At 33.0% G+C, this 26,033-nt stretch overlaps 1 protein-coding gene across 1 annotated transcript in view; it reads left to right on the top strand.

Annotated features, from left to right (window-relative positions):
- The window catches only part of APC (APC regulator of WNT signaling pathway), a 139,836-nt gene that overhangs the window by 60,928 nt on the left and 52,875 nt on the right, over positions 1-26,033 (top strand). The window contains 4 exon segments of the mRNA XM_079143500.1: positions 11,776-11,860; positions 12,779-12,980; positions 19,886-19,994; positions 22,435-22,548. Coding sequence (XP_078999626.1) covers positions 11,776-11,860; positions 12,779-12,980; positions 19,886-19,994; positions 22,435-22,548 — 510 coding nt within the window.

Below are 26,033 nucleotides of genomic sequence, written 5' to 3'. Positions count from 1 at the left end.
TCCTATCAAAAACTTTTAAAGTTTCAATCTAATACTCTTATGACCATTTTGTAAGTAACTGTTTAATGAGATCTTAGAACTTCAGAACTACTTCATCATGAGTGATGTTCATGTCTAGACTTTTATTAAATGAAAGTGATAAAATGGAATATGTGATCTCCTTAATTCATTCTGACTCTAAAAATCTATAACAGAATCCAAAAATTAGCACCACTAATATAAATAAATCTTGTATCAGTAATTAAATTCAAACATTACTAAAGTTCTTTCTTCTATTTTAATCCCATTTTTCTTCAATTAAGACCCAGTGTTTGTTTCATTCTCTCAGGAAGATGCTGCTTGAACTACATTGTTTTGAGATCAAACTAGCACATTAACACAATTCTTCTTATAACATGTCTCAAGAGTTTTATTTCTTTTATCCCTTTCTTTAAAAACAAGCAGCCACTATATTTTTAGTAGTGAATTTCAAAATCCTTTTTAACCTTATAGGTCCAAGGGTAGCCAAGGATGGCTGCAGCTTCATATGATCAGTTGTTAAAGCAAGTTGAGGCACTGAAGATGGAGAACTCAAATCTTCGACAAGAGCTAGAAGATAATTCCAATCATCTTACAAAACTGGAAACTGAGGCATCTAATATGAAGGTATCAAGACTGTGACTTTTAATTTTAGTTTATCCATTTTTATTCAGTATTCCCTCTTATAAACTTGGTGGTAGGTAAAATACTTTACTTACTCAAGAATGTATTTTAAGGTGAGCAATAATATGTAAACTCTTGTAAAAGCTAACACTTATGCTTTTAAATAAGATATATAGAATTCTTCCAATGAATCATATAAAGAAAAGAGACTAGTTGTTTCTTAGTTATTTTTAAACTTAAAAATAAGAGACCAACTTTATCATCATTACAGTGAAGCAAGGTTTTCTGTGTAGTTCATAAAAAACTAGACTTATGATTTTAGAATTTATCTCAAATATGAAATATACCTTCTCTACTTCCTTAGATCTTGTCAGCTCTTATGTGCTGCAGTGATAGATGATCAGGATGCCATAGTGAAAGAGCTATCAACTGAAAGTCAGTACCTGTTCCTATTCCTGACTTTGCGACAAACTGAGCAATAGATATGGCCTCTGGTTGCCCTTGAGGACTTAAATTGTCTTATTTGAAAAGTTCAGGCATCATACAAGCCTAGGTGATTTCCATGGCACCTTCAAGCCTTGAAAAACTGTGAGAACCTCCACAAAATGTTAATATAAAGTATGCAGTCTGTAGTGAGGAAAACATTTTAATTTTAAAATAATCAAGGTTAAAACTTGTTTTAATTTCCAGTTGGTCCAGTAGATTCTCTTGTTACTGAATTTAATAACTTTATAGAATTGGAGATTATCAACAATCTTTAAAACATTTTTTTAATTCTTTAAAAAGCATTTTTTATTTAAAATTTCAAATTTTTAATTAAAAAAAGTCTTCCTGCTTTGTATTGTTTCTGCTGCTTGACTATTTTAACATCTGAATTCCTGACTATTCTTCCTGTCTGCTTGCTACTTTTACTCCTTAGTCATTTCTTAGTCTGTCCAGTACTTTTCCTGTGCATTTCAAAGTCTCCTGTTACATAGGCTTTTGTGTATCACTGAACTAACTAATCTTGCTCCTCTTTTACCTTTTATATTCAGTATCATAACACTTCAGCCTTTTGCTCTTACATACTGTTCTTCCTATCTACCTACCTTTCTGTTGATTTTTCTTCTAATTGCCTATTTATCTGGTAAATACTCCCCAATAATGACAGATCTCTAAAATATCTACTTCATATCCTTTTATAAATGGATAGACTATAAACAAACATTTTTTTCTTACCACAAACTATGTGTCAGTCACTTTTAAAACACCTGTCAGTTACGTAATAGGTTAAAAGAATTATTTGGTATCTTAACCGTGATCAACACAATGCAAAGTTTAAAGACACAGAATTAAAACATTCTTTCATCTACCTCAATGTGGTATATTGTATAGATAACTCCTAACAGACGTAGATGGATGGTAAATAATCCGTTTATGTTTTTAACTACTTGAGCAAATTCAGAATTTACTTTTGGCCCCAGATTAAATATCCAGTACCACCAAAAAGAAAAAGGAGGGGTGGAGGGAAACATTTTAGCCTACCTCTAGATCTATCTCTGTGCTAAAGTGGAAAGTCTCAGAGAGTGACAAGTCACACTCTTAAATTTCTACAGTTGAATATTATGTTGACCAATTAATTATCCATGTGGAATATTGGCATTTCAACAATATCTAAATGCAACCATGAATTGATTCATATGCCTCATCTCGTGCCTCTGCAGATATTCTTGCAAATCTGTCCATGTTTCATTAGGATTGAGCATCTGGTATCATAACAGTTACCGCCTTACAATGAAATGATTTATGCGATAAATATGACCTACTTGTTTGTCTTTGAATATTGACATGTACTGGGGATTAAACCCAGGACTGTGCTAGGCAAGTGCTTTACCACTGAGCCACATCCCAGCCTGTAAAAAAATACTTCTGTAACTGGTACTTCCTAGTTGGGTTAAAGTTAGTAAAACACAATGGTTATTCCCCCTTGTAATACATTATATAACATTTAATCATGTTTCCTGATCATTAACCTATTTACCTCAAAGCAAGACAGTATGTCTCTTCTAAGCAGATGACTTAAATTGTGTCTAAAATTTATGCAGTAGTGCCATCTAGTGGCAAAAAAGGTTATTGCCTTGCTGTTAATTGCACATTTATACAAACTATAAATATTTTCATTGTGTGTGTGTGTGTGTGTGTGTGTGTGTGTGTGGCATCCAGGGGAGTATGTGCACAATTATTAGGGAAGTGAGAGCACTGACTATGTATGTGAAGATATTAAGGAAATGTTTATTTTTTAGGCATAATGTTGGCATCATGATTGTGCTAGGAAAGGTCCCCATTTAAATATACATTGAAGTACTTAGAGATAATTCAAATATGATGTCTAAGATTTGTTTTCAAAATAAGTCTGGGGTGGAGAGGTGGAAATGGAAGAAGTTTGGTATAGGTATAGATGAAACAAGATTGACCATGAATTAATGATTATTGAAATGGGATGTGAAGTTACATTGGGGTTTGTTGTAATATTCTACATATTTATGAATGTACTTGAAATTTTCTTTAATGGAAATATAATAAATCTACACACATTGCATGGGATTTCAATGACCTGGAATCAGATACATGCAAAATTTTAATTAAATGTTTTAAAACAAAAAATTTTGCACTATGTTCTTCTTTTGAGTTGAGATCTTATTATGTTGCCCAGATTGGGTTTTAGTGATCCTCCTGCCTCAGCTTCCCTAAAAGCTGAGGTTATAGGCATGAACCACTGCACCCTGTGTACATCAGGGCTAGAACTCAACTTGATTGATTTTAAAATGTTAAGCATAGCAACAAGGTAATTATGGTCATGTAGAGATGTGATGCATTTTAAACTGAGAGATGGCATAGTATTGGAAGAATTGTCTAATTGTCTATAAGCAAATTATTACTATTATTTTAGGGGAGGTTCAGGAGCACTCAACTACTAAGCCACATTCCCAGCCCTATTTTATTTTGAGACAGGGTCTCACTGAATTACTTAGCACCTCGATTTTGCTGAGACTGGCTTTGAACTCCTAATCCTCCTCTCTCAGCCTCCCAAGCTGCTGGGATTACAGGTGTGTGCCACTGTACCCAGCTTCTGTAAATGTTTATTAACGAAGCATTTACATCTTTGCTGTGTTTTGACAAAACAAAATATTTAGAAATTGCTCTGAAAGTGTAAAGCAATGTACATATGAAGTGTCTTTTCAGAGCTTAAAAATAAAAGTTCAGATTGACATTTCATAATTTATTTTGAAGATTTAGTTACCAAGTATCTTATAGAAAAGTACCTGTAACCATGATATACTGAAAAACAGAAATGGATCAAGTAACAACTTCCCTGAAATAATACAGTTGTTCATTGGTAAGTGGTATTACTAATGAGACCACAGCATATTTTGTTCTCTAATGTTTCTAAAAGCTTAAAATATTTTTAAAATATGATTATATAATCTTATTAGCTAATTTTTTAAAAATGTTTTAGTTGTCGATGGACAATACCTTTATTTTTTTTTATGTGAGACTGATAATCAAACCCAGTGCCTCACATATGCTAGGCAAGCACTTTACCACTGAGCCACAATCTCAGCCCCTTATTAAATAATTTTTAAACCAAGATTTCAGAATGTATAAATACAAATAACTATACCCTTCTTCAAAGTTACATGTATTTTTTTTTTCAAAAAGTGTTTATTTTATTCATTTCTGATTTTTTTCACAGTGGGTCACTTTAATAAATGTATCAATTTAGTTACCCCAACATTATATGATGTTACTCTATTTTAATTTTTCTGGGTCTCTTTACATATATAGCATTTTAAAAACTACCATCTCTCAAATCTTTTTCAAACATTATATTCAGAATTGCTATACAGTTGCCACATTTTCTTTTTTCTTTCTAATCCATATATTTACTTTTTATTGAATTTGTTAATGTTATGGAGTTTTTGCATTGCCAAACCATGCCTCATGTTTTCTTTTAAAAATTCTTGGAAACTGAGGACCTCTTTGAGATTGTATGCAGTATGCAGCATCAGACAGTCAATCTTACTAGAAAAGAGTGGATGAAATATAAAAACCATGCAGGAACCCCTTTAAGATGAACTGAGATTACTGGTGATTTTCTTCTCTGAACATGTTGATTCTGGCTATAGAGTGTTGTTCATCATTGGCATAAGCAGACAGACTCCACTAGGAGAAAAAAAATAAAAACTGTTGGAAATCTTGACAAACATGAGGGTAGATATGCAGTATTGTCACTTAGAGGAGCTGCAAACACGTGGCTGATTCTTACTGTGGGACATTGGCTGAGTCTGCTTGTAATGAAGGAGGCTGGGGATGTACTAGGAAGGCAGAATGCTAGGAGGCAAAGTTTAGCTAAAGGAAAAGACATTACTTTCACACAACAGGACTCCACAAGACATTTGACAGATTTTGGACTTTGTTATTGAAATTATTCAAGGATTTGTAACATAAGTATTGTCTTGCGGGGGAGGGGGGGTGGACAAAATGGTTGAAAAGATGGAAAACTGTTGTTGTTGTTGTTGTTGTTGTTTTGGGAGGAATAACCAGGGATTGAACCTAGGAGTACTTTCTGTTGAACCACATCTCCATCCTTTCTTTCTTTTCTTTTTTTTTTTTTTTTTTAAGATTTAGAGACAGGGTCTCACTGAGTTGCTTAGGGCCTCACTGTGAGTCTGACTTTGAACTCAGGATCTTCCTGCCTTAGCCTCCCAAGCTGGCTGGAATTTCAAGCATGTCCCACCCCACCCAGCCAGATGGAACTTTGACAGAGAACTGTAATCTAATAATCAAGTAGATTTCTATTAGCTTATTAAGTGGGCTTGACTGCAGATTGAACACAGAATTAATGAACTAATGAGAAGACAGAATTCGTGAACTTGAAGAAAGATCAATAGAAAATACCCAAACTGAAGCACAGAGAAAAAAAATAGAAACAAAAATGGTGGGACTGGAGTTGGAACTCAGTGATGAAGCACTTGCAGAGGGTTCAATTGCAGAGGCAGAGGGTTCAATTCTCAGCACCACATATAAATAAATTAATTAAATAAAGGTCCATTAACAACTAAAAAAAAAAAAGTTAAACATTTTTAAAAAATGGTAATGTGAGAATTATGAGACACAAGCAAATGGACAAATTACAGTTTGAGGCTTCAAATATAAATAAGTCTCAGAATTTAAAACCAAATGTAATTGAAGTTTCATGGAAGAAAAAAATGGAACAAAAGCAATATTTGAAGAGGTGGTTGCTGAGATTTAGTTTTTTCATATTGAATATAAGAAAAATATTTGCAACACATTTCTTAATGAGGTGACATACTTTTTCAGTTATTACCAGTTGATAAAATATTATATATTATCAGAATCATTTCTCTTCCTAGTTTTAATTTTGAGGAGCAAGAAGTACTAAAAATCCTAATTTGAACAAATAAGAATACAGACATATTTTTCTAAGTGCAGAGCCACTCATTTTAAGCTACAGAGAATTAATTTAAATTGATATAAGGTTATTAAGACAATATGGTAATTATACTGGACTAAAAGAGTAACAATAATAGAGTTCAGAAAAATACCTATACAGATGGTAACATGATTTATAACCAAGGCATCTCTTTAAATCAGGAGGAAGGTGTTTATTTGTTTGTTTGTTTTATTAAGTGGTGCAGAAGCAATTGAATATCTGTATGGGGAAAAGAAAAAAACAGCATACAACCCTATCTTATCCTGCACCAAAATCAGTCAAGATGGATTATAGACCTATATGTTAAAGTCAAAACAGTGACTTCTAAAAGAGAATATAGAGATTAGGTTCATGTCTGTGAAGAAGGCAAAGATTTCTTAAATGGGATATCAAAGAACTGACCATAAATGGGAAAAATGATAACTTAGATTTCATTAAAACTAAAAACTTTTGTTCATCTGTAGACTCTTGTTATGCTTCTAATAGAAAACACAGAATATCTTTATAGCCTTGGAATAAACAGAATTTCTTAGAATATGCAGCAGACTAAACGTAAAAGAAAAGATTTAAAATTGGACTCATCAAAATTAGAAATCTGTTTTCAAAAAGACTTTATAAGAAAACAAAGAGGGCTGGGGTTGTGGCTCGGTGGAAGAGCGCTTGCCTAGCATGTGTGAGGCACTGGGTTCAATACGCAGCACCCCATATAAATAAATAAAATAAAGGTCCATTGACAACTAAAAAATATTAAAAAAAAAACAAAGAGTGGAGGCTAGGGTTGTGGCTCAGAAGTAGACCACTCACTGAGCATGTGTGAGGCACTGTGTCCAATCCTCAGTACCACATAAAAATAAATAAAAATAATAGTAGATGGTGTAAAAAAAAATTAGAAAAGAAAACAAAGAGGCAGGGCTATGGATGTAGCTTAATAGTAGACTACTTGCCTAGTGAGTACAAGGCCCTGGCTTCTATTCACAGCATTATCAAAAGGAAAGAAAGGAAGAAAATGAAAAGGAAAACTGTAGGAGAAAATACTTGCTACACATTTATCAAATATTTGCTATACATGATAGAAGAAGTTGGTTCAGAATATATTTAGAATTCTTATACATAGTAACCAAAGAAAAAAAGAAACCTAATTTTTAAAATATGGCCCCAAACTTGAAAAGACAATTCAGAAAGGATGATAAATAACCAATAAGCACATGAAAATTGGTTCAACATCATCTGTCATCAGGGAAATAAAAAGATCGTTTCACTTGTACTCAGATGACTTAAGACTTGAAAAGACCAATAACTCCAAATGTGGAGCACTTGAATGCTGAGACATTGCCAGCAGTGATGCAAAACACCACTTCAGCAGATTCTTTTATAGTTAAACCCTGTGACTCAACATTTGAACTCCCAGAAATGTCCACTAAAAGATACATGCAATAACATTTATAATATCCTCCAAAATGGTATGTCACATTAAGAGGAAAAAAGAATGAATAAATTGAAGGGTGTTCATAGAGCAGCATTAAAAAATGAGCCAGTGAATGTTTTTTCTGATGAGTGGATGCTGATCCATAATGGGGGATGGGGTTAGAGAAAAATGGAAGAACATTGGATTGGGCGGAGGGGAGTGAGGGCAGGGGAGGGGATGTGGGGGTGGGAAGCATGGTGGAATGGGATGGACATTATTACCCTATGTACACATGTGATTATACAACCAGTGTGACACTGCACCATGTACAGCCAGAGGAATGAGAAGTTGTGCTCCATTTGTGTACACTATGTCAAAATGCATTCTACTGTCATGTATAACTAATTAGAATAAATTTTTTAAAAATAAAGAAAAGAAAAGAAAATAATGAACCAATGCAGTGGTGTATGCTTGTGATCCCAGGGCCTTGGGAAGCTGAGGCAGGAGGATGGAAAGTTCAAAGCCAGCCTCAGAAACTTAATGAGGCCCTAAGCAACTCAATGAGACCCTGTCTGTAAATAAAATATAATAAAAGGGCTGGGGATGTGGCTCAGTGGTAAATCCCTGGCAGCAAAAAAAAAAAAAAAAAAAAGAATTGATACATGCAGTAGTATGGATGTATCTCACAGGTAACTATGTTAAGCAAAAAAAACCAAGAGGCACAAAAGGCCATATACTGTATGGTTCCATTTATATGAAATTCAAGAGCATTCCAAACTCATGAAATAATATTCTGAAGTCAAAATAATAGTTATTTCTGGGAAATGAAGACTGACTGGTAAGGCACTGAGGGAACCCACTGGAGTGCTGAAAATGTTTTGTGTCTTCATGTGGGTGGTGGTTACAGATGTGAAAATTTTGGGGGTACTTAAAATGAGTCTACTCTATCTACATATGAAGTACTTCAAAAAAAAATAGAAAAAGATTTTGAGGTTCATTTTCCTTATGGAATAGCCATAAACTATTCACAGCAAACTATAAGTAATGTCATCCTGGAAGCACCTTAAAGGCAAAGTAACTGAATGTTTGTAAGTTTATGAGTCCAGCTTTTGTTGGTAAGGTTCATATGAAACTCAAAGCACTTAACAAAAATAATTTGAAGTACACATCATTGGAGTAAGTAACTTTTCCAAGGTGGCTACTTTGAAACTCTTTAAAAAAGAGTTTTTACTTTAAATTTCAGTAATCTTATTTGCTTTTAATATCTTATCTTAATTGATTTTTAATGATACATACAGAAACTTTTTAAAAATAACTTTATTTACAAGTTGTGCATATTCACTGTTTTTAAAAATTAGAAAATATGTTCTAACAGAAGTATCACATCATCCTTTTTTTATGGACTTTTTTTTTTCTTTTGCAGTACTTGGGATCAAACCCAGGGCCTTGCACATGCTAGGCAAGCACTCTACCACTGAATTTCACATGCACGGTATCAACTTGCCTCCTTCCTTTCCCCCCGCCCCACCCCCCTTAATTCATAATTCTATCACCTGAAGCAGACATGACCTTTTTCTTTATTTTTATACATTTTATACATTTTTTTTTTTTTTGGTGGTGGTGGTGGTGGTGGTGCTGGGGATTGAACTCAGGGCCTTGTGCACATGGGGCAAGCACTCTACTAACTGAGCTATGTCCCCAGCCCTATTTTTATACATTCTCTACAAACATACTTGATAATTCCTTTGTTTTGCATGATACTTTTTTTCCTACATGATACATTATCGTAATCTTGTCATTAAAGAGTTTGTGTTTTTCACAATTGCATAATTTTACATCATGTGGCTAATGCCATGGTTTATTTGATTCTTATTATTGTATTTTTGAATTTTTTAGATCTTCATACTTTTTCTAATATATAATGTTCAAGAATTGGAAAAACAGGGTTAGGGTTGTGGCTCAGCATTAGCACACTAATCTAGTACATGTGAGGCACTGGGTTTGATCCTTAGCATCACATATAAATAAAATAAAATAAAGGTATTGTGTCCACCTACAACTAAAAAGACTTTTTTTTAATTGGGAAAAAACAAGCAAAAAAAATTCACTTGTGTCTCAACCTTCATAGAATAACACTGTCAGCGTCTTGATGTTCTCTTTTTATCATCACCATTACCAGAGAACTTGTTCAAAATGTATATTCTCAGCCTCCATCCCAGATTATTGTATCAGCAGTCTATGTTTTAATAAGATCTTCAGGTGATTCTGATCCATGTTGTTGCTTGAGAACCACTAGGCTTTAGAAAAGAATCTTGTAAAGAGAGATCTGATCAGAATTGTTCTTTAAGGATTTATTCTGTCAGCTCTGCTCAAGGTTGGGCCATTTAGGAGATTATTTGAATTGTTTAGATAAGGATCAATGCCAGAATAAGGACAGTAAGAATCAATTTGAACCAGGATAATAATAGTAAGAATTTGCTGTAAGAGAGATAATAGAGACGTCAACAGAATTTGATAATTGGGGATGTGCAAGATGAGACACTAAGGATTTGAGCTGAAAGAAAAAATTAATGCCATTTAACCATACAAGGCAAAGAACAGGTTTTATTGGCACAAAATGACAATTCAGTTCTGGACAACTGCATGTGAGGTTTACATCGTTCAGATATAAAGCATCCATCAGTCAGTAAGGAATGTGAGTCTGAAGTTTGCAATTGAGGTTAGAATTAGAGATACATAACTGGAAACTACCCACACGAAGGTAGTTGAATTGTGAACCTGAGAAGTGTAGGGCTGGGGTTGTGGCTCAGTGGTAGAGTACTTGCCTAGCACATGTGAGGCAATGGGTTCAATCCCCAGCACCACATAAAACTAAAGAAAGAAAGAAAAAAAGTTAAAAAACAAAAAAATCGGGATAAGATTAAAGAATTTTGAAGAAGTACAAGCAGTAGCTGTGGATGGAAGAACTGGATTGCTCAAAAATCACATGTAGCCTATAGAGGTAGTTCTCAAACTTTGTGGAAGAGATGATGTAACCTGAAGTTTATAGCAGACATTTTAGGGATAGTCTACATTCATTGAGGGGAGATATCACTGTGCATATTTGTTTTGTTTCAGAAGTGATGCTCTCTGGATATGATATTTTTAATATGAATACCAATCACTTTCATGTTCCCACATCTACCTCCCCAAGCCTTTCAAACTGCAGCATAACCTAGTATTTGAAAGTCATTCCTAAGGTCTAATTATTGTTAATCATAAAAAGTTTGTATTTAATGGTTACATTGGCACAGTCAAGGTAAACCAGTGAAGTTGTCTTTCCTGGTTTCACTCATTTTTTGACATGTTTCCTTTTCCATGCATTTATGGGTCACTTTTCATATAGGGGCACACTGCCCTTAGTTACAGTTGTAAATATTCAAATAAGCCAAATAAAGGAATGTTCTGGGAGCTAGAATAAAATTCCTCAGTAAAGGGAAAGTATAAATATAAGTTACTGTTAAGGAACGTGCAGTGAAAGCTGAAGTTCACAAATAATAAGAGCAGAAAAACTGATAGAAAATGAAAGTTTCATTCTTTGAGAAAAATTAAGAATAGTTTACCTAAGAAAGAAAGTAATGGCATCAAAAGTCAGGAGGCAGAGCATTAGTCATTTGAATATCTCCTAAATATAAATCAGTATTTTAGCAGAATGTACTTAAATGTGGCATATAAAAGCTTAAATTGTTAAACAACAGATTATAATGTTAATTTGTGTGGTGTTTTTTGTGGTCATGTTGATACCAGTTTAAGAGTCAGATTCTAAACACTTTTTTTTTTTACCAACTTCAAATAGGTCTTATTTGGTTTATCTGAAAAATGATGATTCGCCTTTTTTATTGTTTAAAAGTTAAGAGATAATGCCTTTTAATTGTACCATACAGTATCTTCCATGGGACTCCTCATAATCACCATTATCACAAATTTTCGCTTATTATTGTTACTGGGATATAATATGTTACTGATAGTGAATAGGTAATATACATAAAGTGATCAAAGGTGACATTTTCCCCTTTGGCATACCTAAATGCCATGAAACACATCGTGTCTTTAAGAAGTTTTTAGAATTTCATCGTGTTAGGACTGGAGATGTGGTAGAGTGTTCGCCTAGTATGCACCAGGCCCTGGGTTCAAACCCCAACACCATAAGCCAAAAGAATTTATCATGTTAATATTCTGTGTTCTTTTTTTACAGGAAGTACTTAAACAACTACAAGGAAGTATTGAAGATGAAGCTATGGCTTCTTCTGGACAGATTGATTTATTAGAGCGTCTTAAAGGTAGATTTTTAAAAGGCGTTTTAAAGTAACTTTTTAAGTCCAAGTTGATAACACTTGGTATATAAATCTAAGTACACTTTCTTGACTTGGGTAGTGGTATCAGTTTTCTTGGTTTATTAGCCTTACCCCTTATAAGTACTATTTAAAGTACAAATATTTAAAAAGTCTGCTTCATGTCTTTTCTTTAAATATTTAACTTTTAAATAAACTATTTAATATCTCTTCCTTGATAATTTTCAACTCTTTTTAAAGCTCATTGTTATTATGCCAATCACAAAATAGGACTTTACTATACTATGTGCCATAGACTAATATGGTAAATATATCTGAAAAAGTATTGTCTTTCCCTGTTCCATCCAGGATAGTGCTTTGTCTTCTCACATACGTAAGCTGATTATATGCCATTTTTAACAACTTTAAAAAAAAAAATGCTTTTCTCATTTTGTTGCCTGAAAATTCCAGTGATGAAATAGGGAAAGGGCTTAGTAATCATTGAAACTAGTCAGAGAAATTACTTGTGGGTTTTGAAGTACTATCTAAAGAGAATCGAAGAAGGGGCTGGGGTTGTAGATCCTGAGGTAAAGTGCTTGCCTAGCACAGGTGAGGCCCTGGGTTTGATCCTCAGCACCACATGAAAAAATAAATAAATAAAATAAAGGTTAAATTCTTTAAAAAAAAGAATCTAAAGAAGGACATTTTGTCTAATTTCCTTTTCAATTCTCCCTGTATTTCTCCCTGACTCAAGCTGACTTTGCAGGGAAAGTTGAGCCATTCTGATTCTTTGTTTATTCAGCCACGTATTTTTGTAGCTAAAACATGAATGTAAGATTTTGCTTTTAACGTAATATAAGAGCATTAGGAATATTTTACATGACATAAAGCAAGTGTTACATAAAAACTTGTCCCTATTTTATTTAGAACTTACCTTAGATAGCAGCAATTTTCCTGGAGTAAAATTACGGTCAAAAATGTCCCTCCGTTCTTATGGAAGCCGGGAAGGATCTGTATCAAGTCGTTCAGGCGAGTGCAGTCCAGTTCCTATGGGATCATTTCCAAGAAGAGGGTTTGTAAATGGAAGCAGAGAAAGTACTGGATATTTAGAAGAACTTGAAAAAGAGAGGTAACTTTCATTCATTATACAGTAAATATTGACTTATACACTCCAAGTTTATTATTGTTATTTTGTAATACAAAATACACATTATGGATTTATGATAGGTGATAACTCACATTTATAGAGCATTTACATTTTGTTCACAAATAGTATGTTTCTGAGTGCACTTACATTAAGTCTGAAAATGTAAAGGCGGCAGTTTCTTAGGATTCTAAAGACTTCTGTTTTATCTGTTAAATACTTTCAGTGTTCTCTCCATTGAGTAATACTTATGATCACAATATTTTCAGCTGGTTAAAATATATAATTTATTTTTAATTGAATTTTTGGTTATCTTTTGAACTAAATTCAGTGACTGATAGATCCAAGGAATGATCACTCTTTCCATTATAGAAGGCCTATTACAACTGACCACAAATAAAACTTTTCTTAATTTATCAGTTTCCCCATCTAAAATACATTGTTTGTCATATGGAATAAGTACTGTTTTCTCACTGCTATCGTATTGATTTTCTCTTCCTTCAGTTAAAATTATCTTACTATAGATATCAGAATATAGATCATTACCAAGAATTTTTTTTCAAGTGTTTTGTGACCTAAAATATTCTTTAATGCACAAATGGTACCTTATTATCTTTGTATTCCTAAAAGTTCTATTAGACATTCAAAATTGTAACATAATATATTACATGTTAGCTTTGTGACCTTGGTCAGGTCACTAAATTTTCTGGTCAAATTCTTACATAAAACAGGGAATAGTTCAATATTGTGAGGTTGTGAATATTGAGTATTCATACCATATATAGAAAATGCCCAGCATGTCTCACTGAGGCAAAAAAATCTTTCATTACTTTCTCTCTGGTTTTAGGTATGGCCATCTATATAATCAAGGATAATCATCTGAACCAGAAGTGATGTTAAGCTTTGTTTCAGCTTTTAATTTTACATGGTGTTTTAGTCAGCTTTTTTGCTGTTGTGACTAAAAGGACCCAACTAGAACAACTATAGGGGAGGAAAGGTTTATCAGTGGGCTTACGATTTCAGAGTTCTGAGTCTATAGAAGACCAGCTCCATTCCTCAGGGCTCGAGATGAGGCAGAACATCATGACGGAAGATTATGGCAGAGGGAACCAGCTCACACTATGATCAGGAAGCAGAGAAAGAAGTCTCCAGTTGCCAGATACAAATATATACCCCAAAGCCACGCCCCCAATTCCCACCTCTTCCAGCCATTCCTTACCACTTCAGTTACCTATCAGATTAATTCACTGATTGGGTTAAGACTCACAACCCAGTCATTTCTCCTCTGAACCTTCTTGCATTGTCTTACACGTGAGCTTTTCGGGGACACTTCATATCCAAACCATAACACATGGGTCTTTTGTTCATACCTTAAACTTGGACTATCAAAACACTCTAATATATAAGAAGAGCCTCCCCACTTGCCTAGCATGTGCTTGCCTAGCATGCGTGAGGCACTGGGTTCAATTCTCAGCACCACATATAAGTAAATGAATAAAATAAAGGTCAAAAAATAATTATACATACTGAAGATTATTCCTTTAAAAAATATATATATAAGAAGGGAAGGCAGGTCCTTGGTCTTCCTTCTCTTTGTCCCCTTTGAGTCTGTTAAGAGGCAAAGGATGTATGAATAGATGTACTTTCCCAAGAATTTATTTTGCTTCATGTAGGTTCAGTCCCAGTTTCATTAGCAGAGAGAATTTTGGGAAAAGATTAATTTTTAAAATAGATGTACACCACAAATACTAGTACCTAACAAATGGAGCTGTAAGTAGTGAGGAACACTGGTAACAAAAATGTTCCTTTCTCTCAACCTCTCTGATATGTTTTTTAAAAGTTCTCGTTTTCTCCTTTGACATTATTTATCTCTTGCCAGTCTTCCAGAGTTTTTTGAATTTAAATCAATGAAGTTTATTTCTATGTCAGAATCTTAAATGCAATGATTTTGATGTTTTATTTATTATATAATACAATTCTAAATAACTTCAAGGTAGCATTCTGTTACTTCAAGTGAAGAGTGTATTTCTTGTTAAAGTATTAGCCATTTCTAATGTTACTATAGAAAAGACACCCCCCACACCAGCTACTGATTCAGGCATTGTTACACATTATAAAAAGTTGCCTTATCTGAGAAGAAAAAGTTAACTAGCATGCTTTGTTCAAAGGCTCTCAACCCAGACCAACTGACCGTTAGCATCACTAGGTTTACTTTGAAAAGCATCATCATAAAAAAGAAATCATATTTCACCCCACCCTGTCCTATCCCCAGTCTTGCTTTCCATGAAAGAATTGTTTCATGATTCAAAATAATGTTCCATGTACAGAGAAACAACATGTATCCCATTTGTTTACAATAAAAAAAAAAAAGAAAAGAAAAAAAAATGTTTATATTCCTAGTTCTTGACTTACTAATTTTGGATGTGATTTATTGACTTACTACTTTTAAAGATGAAGATTTGTTGAATTCACTCAGTCATCCAGTTTTCAATTCTCTACCAATTTTTTGATTGAAAGAATTTGTATACATGTACATATAAGCAAATACACATACATATATATCATTTGTTTTATTTGTTACTTTTTTTTTTTTTTTTTTTTTTTTGCACTAGGAATTGAACCCATGGAATGCTTTTCCACTGAGTTACATTGCTAGTCTTTTTTATTTTTTATTTTCAAACAGAGTCTTGCTAAGTTGCTACTGCTGGCCTTGAACTTGCCATCCTCCTACCCCAGCCTCCCCACTTTCTGGGATTACAGGCATGTGCCACCACCGCTGGCTGGAGTATGTCTTTCTCTATCATTGTTTTTCATAGAATTTCAGATTGTCTTATGTTGTCGGAAGCAGAAATTTGTGCTTTACCATAGTACTAGAATCTTCTAGTTTTGTTTTCTTCTTAAAGAAATTTTTACTGGGGTCCATTAACTTCTGTTCTGATTTAGACTATTTGCTTTCTAAGTGTGCCACAAGACTCTTATGGTAGAATTTCTTGTCATTATACTTCTCATGTAATTCTGATATAAATTGTATCTTGATACATTGGAAGGAAATAGATTGAGTTCTTGCATGTGGAACAAGATCTTTATCTTGCTTTCATACCTATAGTTTGGAGGGGTAGGCTTATACTCACTTTTCTTCTTCATTATAAAGGTAGCTTATTAGATGCCTAATACCAATCTGATTCTCATTCCTTTGTAGTGACTATTTTTCCTCTTGAAGTTTTCAAATGCTTTGGTATGTGTGTCTTCTTCATCATGCTGAATATTCACCATACCCTTTTAATCTGACATTTTGTTTTTCCTCAGGCTTAAAAATTGTTATTTCTTTGATGATTTTCTCCTGTTTTCCTCCCTTCCTTCCTTCCTCCAAGCCTTCCTTAAGTCATAAACTCTAACTCACTCCCACACACACGCTCTCTCTTTTTTCTCATCTTCTGTATTTGCCACAATGAGTGCTAAAAGGTGACAGAGCCAGGAGTTAAACTTACGTCATAGCTTTATAACCTTTTGTGAACCTCAGTTTATAGTCTATAGGATGAGCAACATTCTCAAAAAATGTTGTAAAGATTAAATTAGATTTTTTTTAAAATCCTTAGCAGTATACCTGGTATATAGGGCAGCCAGTAAATGTTAGCTATTGTCGTGTGAACTCTTAATTGATTTAACAAATACTTATTGAATGCCTAGCATGTGCCATGTTTTTAGATAACCCCAGATGGTTAACTAGAGAACTAAGAAAACATGAGATTTACATTAAGAAGCATTTTTAAAGAAGACCATTGGTCACAGACTAGATCTTTAGTATATGAAATCATAAAGACACTACCTACTTTGGATCTATCCCTGATTTTAGTTTTGAACCATAAGAACTGTTGTGAGAGTTACAAGGTCAACTCCTCTAACATTTAACCACTTGATATTGTGACTTGAGATACCTTGGCTTCCCCTGAACATTTTGCCACAGTTAAATCTTAAATTTGATAAAAACAACTTGTCTCTAGTGCCTAATCTTCCATGTTGGCCTCTCTGACATGCTTAATATCCAGCTTCTGTTTCATAAGCACATTTACTAAAGAATAATCAGAGAAAAAGGAACAGAATCAGATCTCATCTTTTTACCAGTTGTGGTACCCAGAAATGGAAGGAGTTTAGACTTCCTACACTGCCCCTGTTTCTGTTGTCGGAAATGTGAGGGAGGGGCAGCTTCTCATTGGTCTGTGCTCCCAAGTTTGCTATATTATTAACAGAGCTTCCTTTCTTCCCATGTATTTTCTCACTGTTAAAATTGCTCGTTTTTAAAATTGCTTCTCAATAAAGGAAAGTAAGTTTTAGTAAGAACAGAACTTTCCATGTACTCACTACCAAGATTCATTCATTCCCATATTCCCTGAGAAAATATCAAACAAAATGTTTAAAGTAACAATAATATTGGAGTGGGGAACATCTCTGTGTGACCAGATTCCAGAAACCATAGTAAGTACCCACAAATATGACCACATGAAAATGAAAATTTTCCAAATGACAAAAAAAATTTAAAGATTATAAACAAAATTCAAAGACAAGTGATATAGTGAGAAAATATACAGTCTATTAGCTGACAGAGTGCTGTCGTTCTTAATATAGAAGAAGTTCTATAAAATGATTAAGAAAAAGTCATAGAAAAGAACCCAAATGGTTTTTAAACTTGAAAAAAAGCTTAGCCACATTCACATTAGATGGGCAGTCAGTGAGCATGAAAAAATCAGACAAAGCAGAGATGGAAATAATGCACCCCTTGAGGAGAAAAGCAATAATGAATAAAAGGACTTTCCTACAATAACTTCACTGAGGACTCATGTTACCAGTTTTCATACTTAACTAAAGGGATTGTAAAAACACCCCAGCATTTTAGGTGTCTTAGTTACATTTACAGCATTGAGGTAATCTTTCTGCTGTTTGGTGCCCTGCTCAGGTGAGTACCACAATTAAAGATTATGCTCCCCTTAAAAAAAGAGAGAGACATCTAATTAAAACCATAATGATACAGTGTTTTAAAAAAAGAAATTAGATATGCAAAAATTAAAAATTTGGATTAAACACATTGGTGAAAATGGTAGGAGCTTAAGTTGGTATACATCTAACAAAGACAATAAGTTAAAACATAACATATGCTAGGAATTTATCTTGTATGAAATGAGGTATATATGAAGTCATTCAATGTAACAGTATTTGTAATAACAAAAGATTTTAGAAAGGCCCTGAGTGCCACCAACAAAGTGATTATAGTATATCCTTTCATGGATTCATGAATACTGTGGGATACACTGGATATTATATAGCTAGCAAAAAATATGTAATACTTTATGTTCTGTTAGAAATTATCTCCAAAATAAGATTTTTTAAATTTTTTATTTTACATGGTGCTTTTTGTTATTTGTCCTAATTAGTTATACATGATAGAATGTACTTTGATACTTCATACATAGATGGAGTATAATTTCTCATTCTTCTAGTTGTACATGATGTGGAATCCCACTGGCCATGTAGTTATGTATATACATAAGGTAATAATGTCCGATTCACTCTACTATTGTTCCTACCCCCTCTCCTTCCTTGACTCCCCTCTATCTAATCTAAAGTAATTCTATTCTTTCCTAGCACTCCCTCCTTATTGTAAATTAGCATCTATGTATCAGGGAAAACATTTGGCCTTTGTTTTTTGGGGGGATTGGCTTATTTCGCTTAGCATGATATTCTCCAGCTCCATCCGCTTACTGGCAAATGCCATAATTTTATTCTTTTTAAAGACTGAGTAATGTTCCATCATGTGTGTGTGTATGTGGGGGTGTTACATTCTCTTCTTCCATTTATCTGTCAAAGGGCACCTAGGTTGGTTCCATATATCAACATTGATGTGGCTGCATCACTGTAGTATGCTGATTTTAAGTCCTTTGGATATAAACCAAGGAGTGGGATAGCTTGGTCAAATGGTGGTTCCGTTCCAAGTTTTCTGAGGAATCTCTATATAACTTTCCATAATGGTTGCACCAATTTATATTCCCACCAGCAAAGAATAAGATTTTTAAGTGAAAAATATTTTTAGAACAACATATAATATTCTGTTATTTAAAATGTACCGTGTCATTATGCATACATACCTTTGCATTTTTATAGTATATCTCTGGAAATATGCACAAGAAAATGATAATAGTCATTGCTCTGAGAAAGAGCCACAGAAAAAGAGACCATGTACTTTTTGTACCTATTGAGTTTTATACCAGTAACACTCTTATTTTGCATTTATGTTTATGATGATCAGGTGTGCAGTATCTCAATATAGATTACTGTTGAGGGTACCATTGATTGGGTTATTCAGGAATTGCTTAAATTCATCTTTAAATTCCAAACAAGGAAGTTTCTCTACCTCAGAATAAATTCTTCTATTACACAAAGACAATATATTTCTTACTGTTTTGGCGGCTAAGAAGCTGAAAGCTACATTGTGTCCAAGGTAGTAGTAGCTTCCTATACTCTAGCTTTGTTTTCTAGCATAATTGCTACTTTTCTGAACTTTTTTAGTGTATTTTTAATTCTTGTACTAATTTTGAATTTTGTTATGTGTACTTTTTATTCTCATCATATCCTTAAACTGTAAACAAATCCGAAGAAAGCCTTTGGAATGTAAGTATACTAGTATGGATGAGTACCAACTTATTTACGGGGAAAGTAGCCCACTTTTTAGTATTCAAATTTTAATGATTACAAGTCCTACCTTCAAGAATCCAAATAAGTAATTTTTCCATTGTTAATATTTTAATTTAAAAAGAGAACTTTACAATAATGTCTGGTAAAGATTGCTTTTCTGCAGTCTGTTTTAGCATTATGTAAACTTACCTTTCTTTAAAAAATAGATCATTACTCCTTGCTGATCTTGACAAAGAAGAAAAGGAAAAAGACTGGTATTATGCTCAACTTCAGAATCTCACTAAAAGAATAGATAGCCTTCCTTTAACTGAAAATGTAAGTAACTTGGCAGTTTGACTTATTTTAGACTTTAATAACAATCTTAAAAGTACCTAGGTTATCTATTAAAAATTCAGAATAAATGAAATTATAATAATTTGTAGAGTATAATATGTTTTATCAATTTTAAACCTGAATATATTATGGTTAATTTTTATTTATAAAGATAATAAAACTTAATCGTGTTCCAACAAATATTTATTTCAAGCCCTGAGTTGGGAAAATCTTTAAGTTTGAATCCTAAAGGTCTCTCGATTCCATTAAGCAACTTTTTTTAATCCTGCTTATTGAATTTCCAAACATACTCTGTAGAAGTGTTTGTTAACACCTGCAATTTTTTGTACCCTATTATAGAATTCATGCCAGATAGTTTTTAGAACAAAAATAGCTTTGAAGATTATTCAAATCCTATTCCAGGTATAAATGACAATAGCTGTAGGCATAGATCTTAGTATTTTTGCAAGTTCTACCACTTATTTTGCAAATATATCTAAGTAAAAAAAAAAAAAATTAATCCTGTCAGCCTCTCCCTGTCCATCCAACCTCTCTATGTAAACTGTTTTATTCATGGAATGGCACATATTTTAAGAAATCTTCTGAAATACATTAATAATCTCAAAAGACTGTATTTTAACTGTTGTTCATAAATATTTTATATAATTTTTAAAAGAACATAGACTAAAATATAACTTGCTTTTATAGCTTAGATTTTTCATGTTACATTAGCATTTTTGAGAGATTGTTATAGGCAAAAATGTAAAAGAAGGAAAAACTTTTCTAGGACATGTAGTTAGCAAGACTTCCTGAGTAGAGATTAGACAGGAGCTAAATGATCACTTTCCTAGAACAATCATTCAGGGATCTCTCTTTACGACAAATGTCCTTAAAATCTTCTGGAAATTTAGGATACAAGTAGTGAAAGACGGTTACTGGAGAATTGTTAGCAGATTAGGATTAGGAATTCAGAAGTTTCATGGGTTTTTTTTTTTTTTAATGGACAAAAATAGCATAGTTTTGCTCTTATCCTTGGTAATCAGAAAATATACAAAATCTAGAGTCTGTTTGAGTCCATGCAGTCAGATTCAGGAAAGGGCTTAGGTTTGTATGACAACTCAAGAGCAATTGATTACTATCTGAAATAAAGATCAACTGTCAAATGAATTAGTCCCTGTTTATTAAATAATCATCTTTAATAGGATATGTAAGACATTATTATGAACCATTCACAAGATAACACATTTAAACTGCTTGTATTTTATAGCTATTTTTTTAATTACAGTTTTTCTTTCATATTGGGATACCAAACTGATGAACATTTTCATGTGGAAATACTTACATACTTTTCAGAGTATTAGACATTACTTAAAACATCAGCTCCAAACACATTATTGCAACATACTGTGTCATGTTCAATATATGTATGTATGTATATATTTTGCATGGGGTGGTTGGATAGTGGAAGACAAATACGTGAAATCATAACTGAGTGGCAATAAGAAATAACATGCAGGCTATTTCATCTATATTGTCATAATTTGTTCCTGCCTATAGAACGACATTCTGCATGTGAATGTGTTGTATGTGTTGCAAGGGAAAAGGGTGAGAATTACTCTAACTTAAAATGCAATTTGGGGTTCTTAGGAATGCTGTTCTAAATCAGACATGTGGCATGTGCAGTTTCCTGTAAGCACACAGAACATGAAAATCCATAGCACTTTCTCATTTCCTTTGGTGGCCCATCATAACTCTATTACCTATCATTTTATCTAATTATATTCTGCCTTTTCCTTTGCATCCTTTTGTATGCCTGGCAATTATCATAGTGTCTGAAATTTTAATTAGAGGGTTAGATAATTTTTTAACACCCACTCTTTGATAATTTTTCAACTTTGCTTCACTTTTAGATATTTACCAAAGTTGGTGTTGATTTTATCTCATTTATTTATGATCATCTATGTTATATTACACATAGGACTTTTCTTAGCTTATTTTCTTCATTTTACAAAAGAAAAAGTTCTACTTTGTCTATATATGTAGTAGTAATCCTTACCTTAAATTGAGATATAAACTTAAGAGTAATGGACCTGTTTGAAAATAGTGCCTTTTCAGTGGAGACAGTCATAAGGGAAATAAAAGTTAGGCTTACCCAGCTGAACCAGTTACATATTTTAAATGAAACAATACAATTTAATTGTACTGTATTCAAAGCCATTTGTGACTTTGAGGCAGTGCTTTTAACTACACATCACATCAGGGACCCAGATTGAGTCTAGCACCTATAACCAAGTTTTAGGACTCCTTGGAATAAAAAATAATTTTCTCATGTACTGTGATTTACATATTTGCTTATTTATTTTATTTATTAGTACTTATATGCTTTTGGTTTATAAATAGAAAATGCTGGATATTAAGATTTTTATATTATTTGTGGTTTTAGTTTTCCTTACAAACAGATATGACCAGAAGGCAATTGGAATATGAAGCAAGGCAAATCAGGGTTGCAATGGAAGAACAACTGGGTACTTGCCAAGATATGGAAAAACGAGCACAGGTAACTTGTTTTTAAACTATTACAGTCCTGTTAATATTGATTAATTTTTTTAAAAGATATCTATGGGACCAAGCATATATAGTTCAGTGGTAGTTCCCTCACCTAGCATATGCAAAACCTTGGATCTGATCCCCAGCATCATAAAAAAAAGAAGGAGGAGGAGGAGGAGGAGGGGGAGGGGGAGGGGGAGGAGAAGGAGGAGGAAGAGGAAGGGAAATAAATTTTTTTTTTTTTTTTTTTTTTTTTTTGGATACTGGGATTGAACCCAGGGCCTTGTGCTTGCAAGGCAAGCACTCTACCAACTGAGCTATATCCCCAGCCCTGCTTTGGCACTATTTTAAGATAACAATTTATCATGGCTGCTGGTTAATATAACTAGTATTCACATAATTTGGTCTACTATATTTCATTTTCTCCAATACTAACCTGTTCTGCTTTACAAGGGAGAGAGAAAGATTCTGACCATCTAGTAGCTGATAGCTAGTTTCCACTCTTTTGAGATTTTTTCTTTTTATCTAAGTATGTATGACATCCAGAATATGTCACTGCTCTTCAACTTTGCACTTTAAAAAAAAAAAAAAAAAGGAAGTCCTCATTCAAGGATAGTAAGAAGGAAACATAAAGAAAACATTAGGAGAGATGAAATGAGTTGGATGGAGAACATTCTCATATTTCTGTTCTTGATATCAAGAAAGCATATTAAGCATTTTCACATACTATTCAGTGTAGCCTTTTATACTACTCATACAAGTGTGACTGACTAATGTTTTTAAAGCCCTAGTGAGGTTTTTGTGATTGCTTTTGCCTTTTCTGTACCAAAAGAAGCTTGGGGAATATTTTTATTAGGACATTTTGTATTTCCCAAAACACAAGGTTTATCGTATGTGGTAGCTTCCAAAACATAAAGTGTATTCTATTTTTGTTAGATGTGGTTATAGACTAAGATTATACTTAACACCATGGTGCATTTTGTAGTCCTTACCTGTTAGTTTCATAACTGTGTGTGTGAATGTGCATGTGTGTGTGCGCATGCATGTATATGTTATGTTATTTTTTCTTACCTCTGTTTTGCTTCTCATTCAGATAGATTGACTTAAGTATCAAAAGTAAAATTTTAAACTTTTTAGTTGAAAATATACATCATTATGTTTCTGAAACTAAGTAGAAATGAACTTCTTAAAGATGAAACTTATAAAAGTAAAAGACTGATAAATTTTACCGTATTAAAATTAAGAATTTATCTTTATCCATATACCTAAAAGAGAGTAAAAAAATTAGCTCACAAATTGGAAGAATTTACCAACATCTAAAGAATTAAAATCAAGAATATATTAAAAAACTTCCAAAAATATATTCCATTTTACACTTAGGTTTAAATTCAAAATTTTCATATAGTTATTTTTAAAATGTCAAGCAGGTTTGCTTCCAGAAAAACTATAAGAAATGTTAATTTGCTTAATATGAATTTGCCTTTTAGAGTGTAACTACATGGAATACTGTATACAGAAGTTTTTTTTATATCTGTTAATGTGTTTGTTTTTAGTGATCCTTAAAAAACAAGATGAGATGAGAGATGTTAAAAATTCTTTTTCTTTTTTGGTACTGGAATTGAACCCAGGGGCTTTCTATCACTGAGCTATATTCCCAGCCCTTTTTACATTTTATCTTGAGACAGGGTCTTGCTAAGTTGCTGAAGCTGGTCTCTAATTTGCAATCCTCTTGCCTCAGCTTCCTGAGTCACTGGGATTATAGATGTGAGCCACTGTGCCCAGCTAATATGAAAATTCTTGTGTTACACAAATATAAGTAGGTATATTTCAGAAATTTTGTTCTATATCCCAGAAGAGGGATTTCTTTCTTGGACATTTTGTGCAGATGCATTTTGTTGTCATTGCTTTTATTTCATACTAGGATATAGTGTTCTTCATTTTGACAGGTAATATTCGAAGGAAATTTTATTTCGTATTTTGAGAAAACAACAAGCATTAATTTTTTTCTGGAAATATAAAGTTTAGGGCTAAAGAAATCATGTAAACAGGACTGAAAATATAGTTCAGAAGTAGAGCACTTGCCTCCCATTTTTAAGGCCGTGGGTTCAAACACCAGTAGCAGAAGGTCGGGGAGTGGCACATAAACAAGGTGAAAGGCAAATTATGTACATGTTGGTAACGCATAGGAGACGTATGAGAATCAATATCCCTGCGATACAAAGAGTACCTACAAATCAATTGAAAATAACACAACCAGATAATGAAGGTCAGATATTTGTAGTCCCATCAGAAAATAAATTCAAGTGATTAATATTTGTGAAAAGATGTTCAAATACCATAAAGTACTCTTTTTTTTTTTTAATTAGGCTGGAAAAACAATATAATTTGATAACATGCAGTATTGGTAAGGGTGTAGGAGTAAAGAAGCATTGTCTACACTATCATTGCAAGAACAAATTGGATATTTGTGGAGGAAGTTTGGCACAAACTACCAACATTAAAATGTATATGCCCTCTGACCCTGTAATTCTATAGGATTTCTAGGAATATGTCCTATAGAAATATTTACTTTAGAGCACAAGAATACAGTTACTACATATTTTATGATTTTCAATGCAGCGCTGTATATAAAAGATTTAAAAGAAAACAACTCAAGTGTCTGTTATTTGGAAACTCATTTATTAAAATATTAAGTCAGTAGTGTGCAGTCATTGAAAATGATAAGATAGTAGAAATATAATAGCCAAAGCAATCCTTTCCCTCCTAACTCCCTGCTTGGATGACTCACGAGATAAAATAGTAGTGGTCCTGGAAAGAAATATCAAGAGGGCGATAGGCCATAAGAGAAAAATGTAGAATCCCATTAACAAAGAAAAGGACTAGATTAGAATTCCAAATACAATCAAACTTTTTAAACACAAGTATTTACCAAAAATCAAAAGGAAACTTAATTTAAGAAAATAGAGCAATAACTAAGTTATATCATCGTTTCAATCATTAATATGTGATTAGTTTCTTTATTTTGAATGGAATATCTACTATAGATGCAAGTAAAAAAAATAAAGTATGTGGTATGAATACCCACTATTTTCCAGCTAGAATGGAAGAGACCAAATAATTTTTACTTACCATGACAAGATTATTTGTCTAGAAAAGCTCTAAAAAATGAATGAAAAATAAAGAATTTAGTAAGGTAGCTAGAGTTGAGTTACACAGAAAAATCAGTAGTTTTCTATTAGCAATAACTTCCAGTTAAAATGGAAATGACATTACAATAACAGGAAATTTTAAAATACCTAGAAAAGACGCAAAATGCTATCATAAAAATGGAGAAGCCTGAATGAGAAGACTAATTTCCTAAAAATGTCTCTCCTTCTTAAATTAATGTGCAAATATAATATAGTTCCAAACATAGTCTTAATAAATTTTTGGAATCTAGAAAGATGATTTTAAAGTTCATAATGTAGGAATATCCAAAAGTGTTTGGGAAGAAAA

This window comes from Sciurus vulgaris, assembly GCF_902686455.1.
Source record: "Sciurus vulgaris genome assembly, chromosome: 6".
In the NCBI taxonomy this organism is placed as follows: Eukaryota; Metazoa; Chordata; class Mammalia; order Rodentia; family Sciuridae; genus Sciurus; species Sciurus vulgaris.
This window is presented reverse-complemented; position numbering and strand designations above follow the sequence as displayed.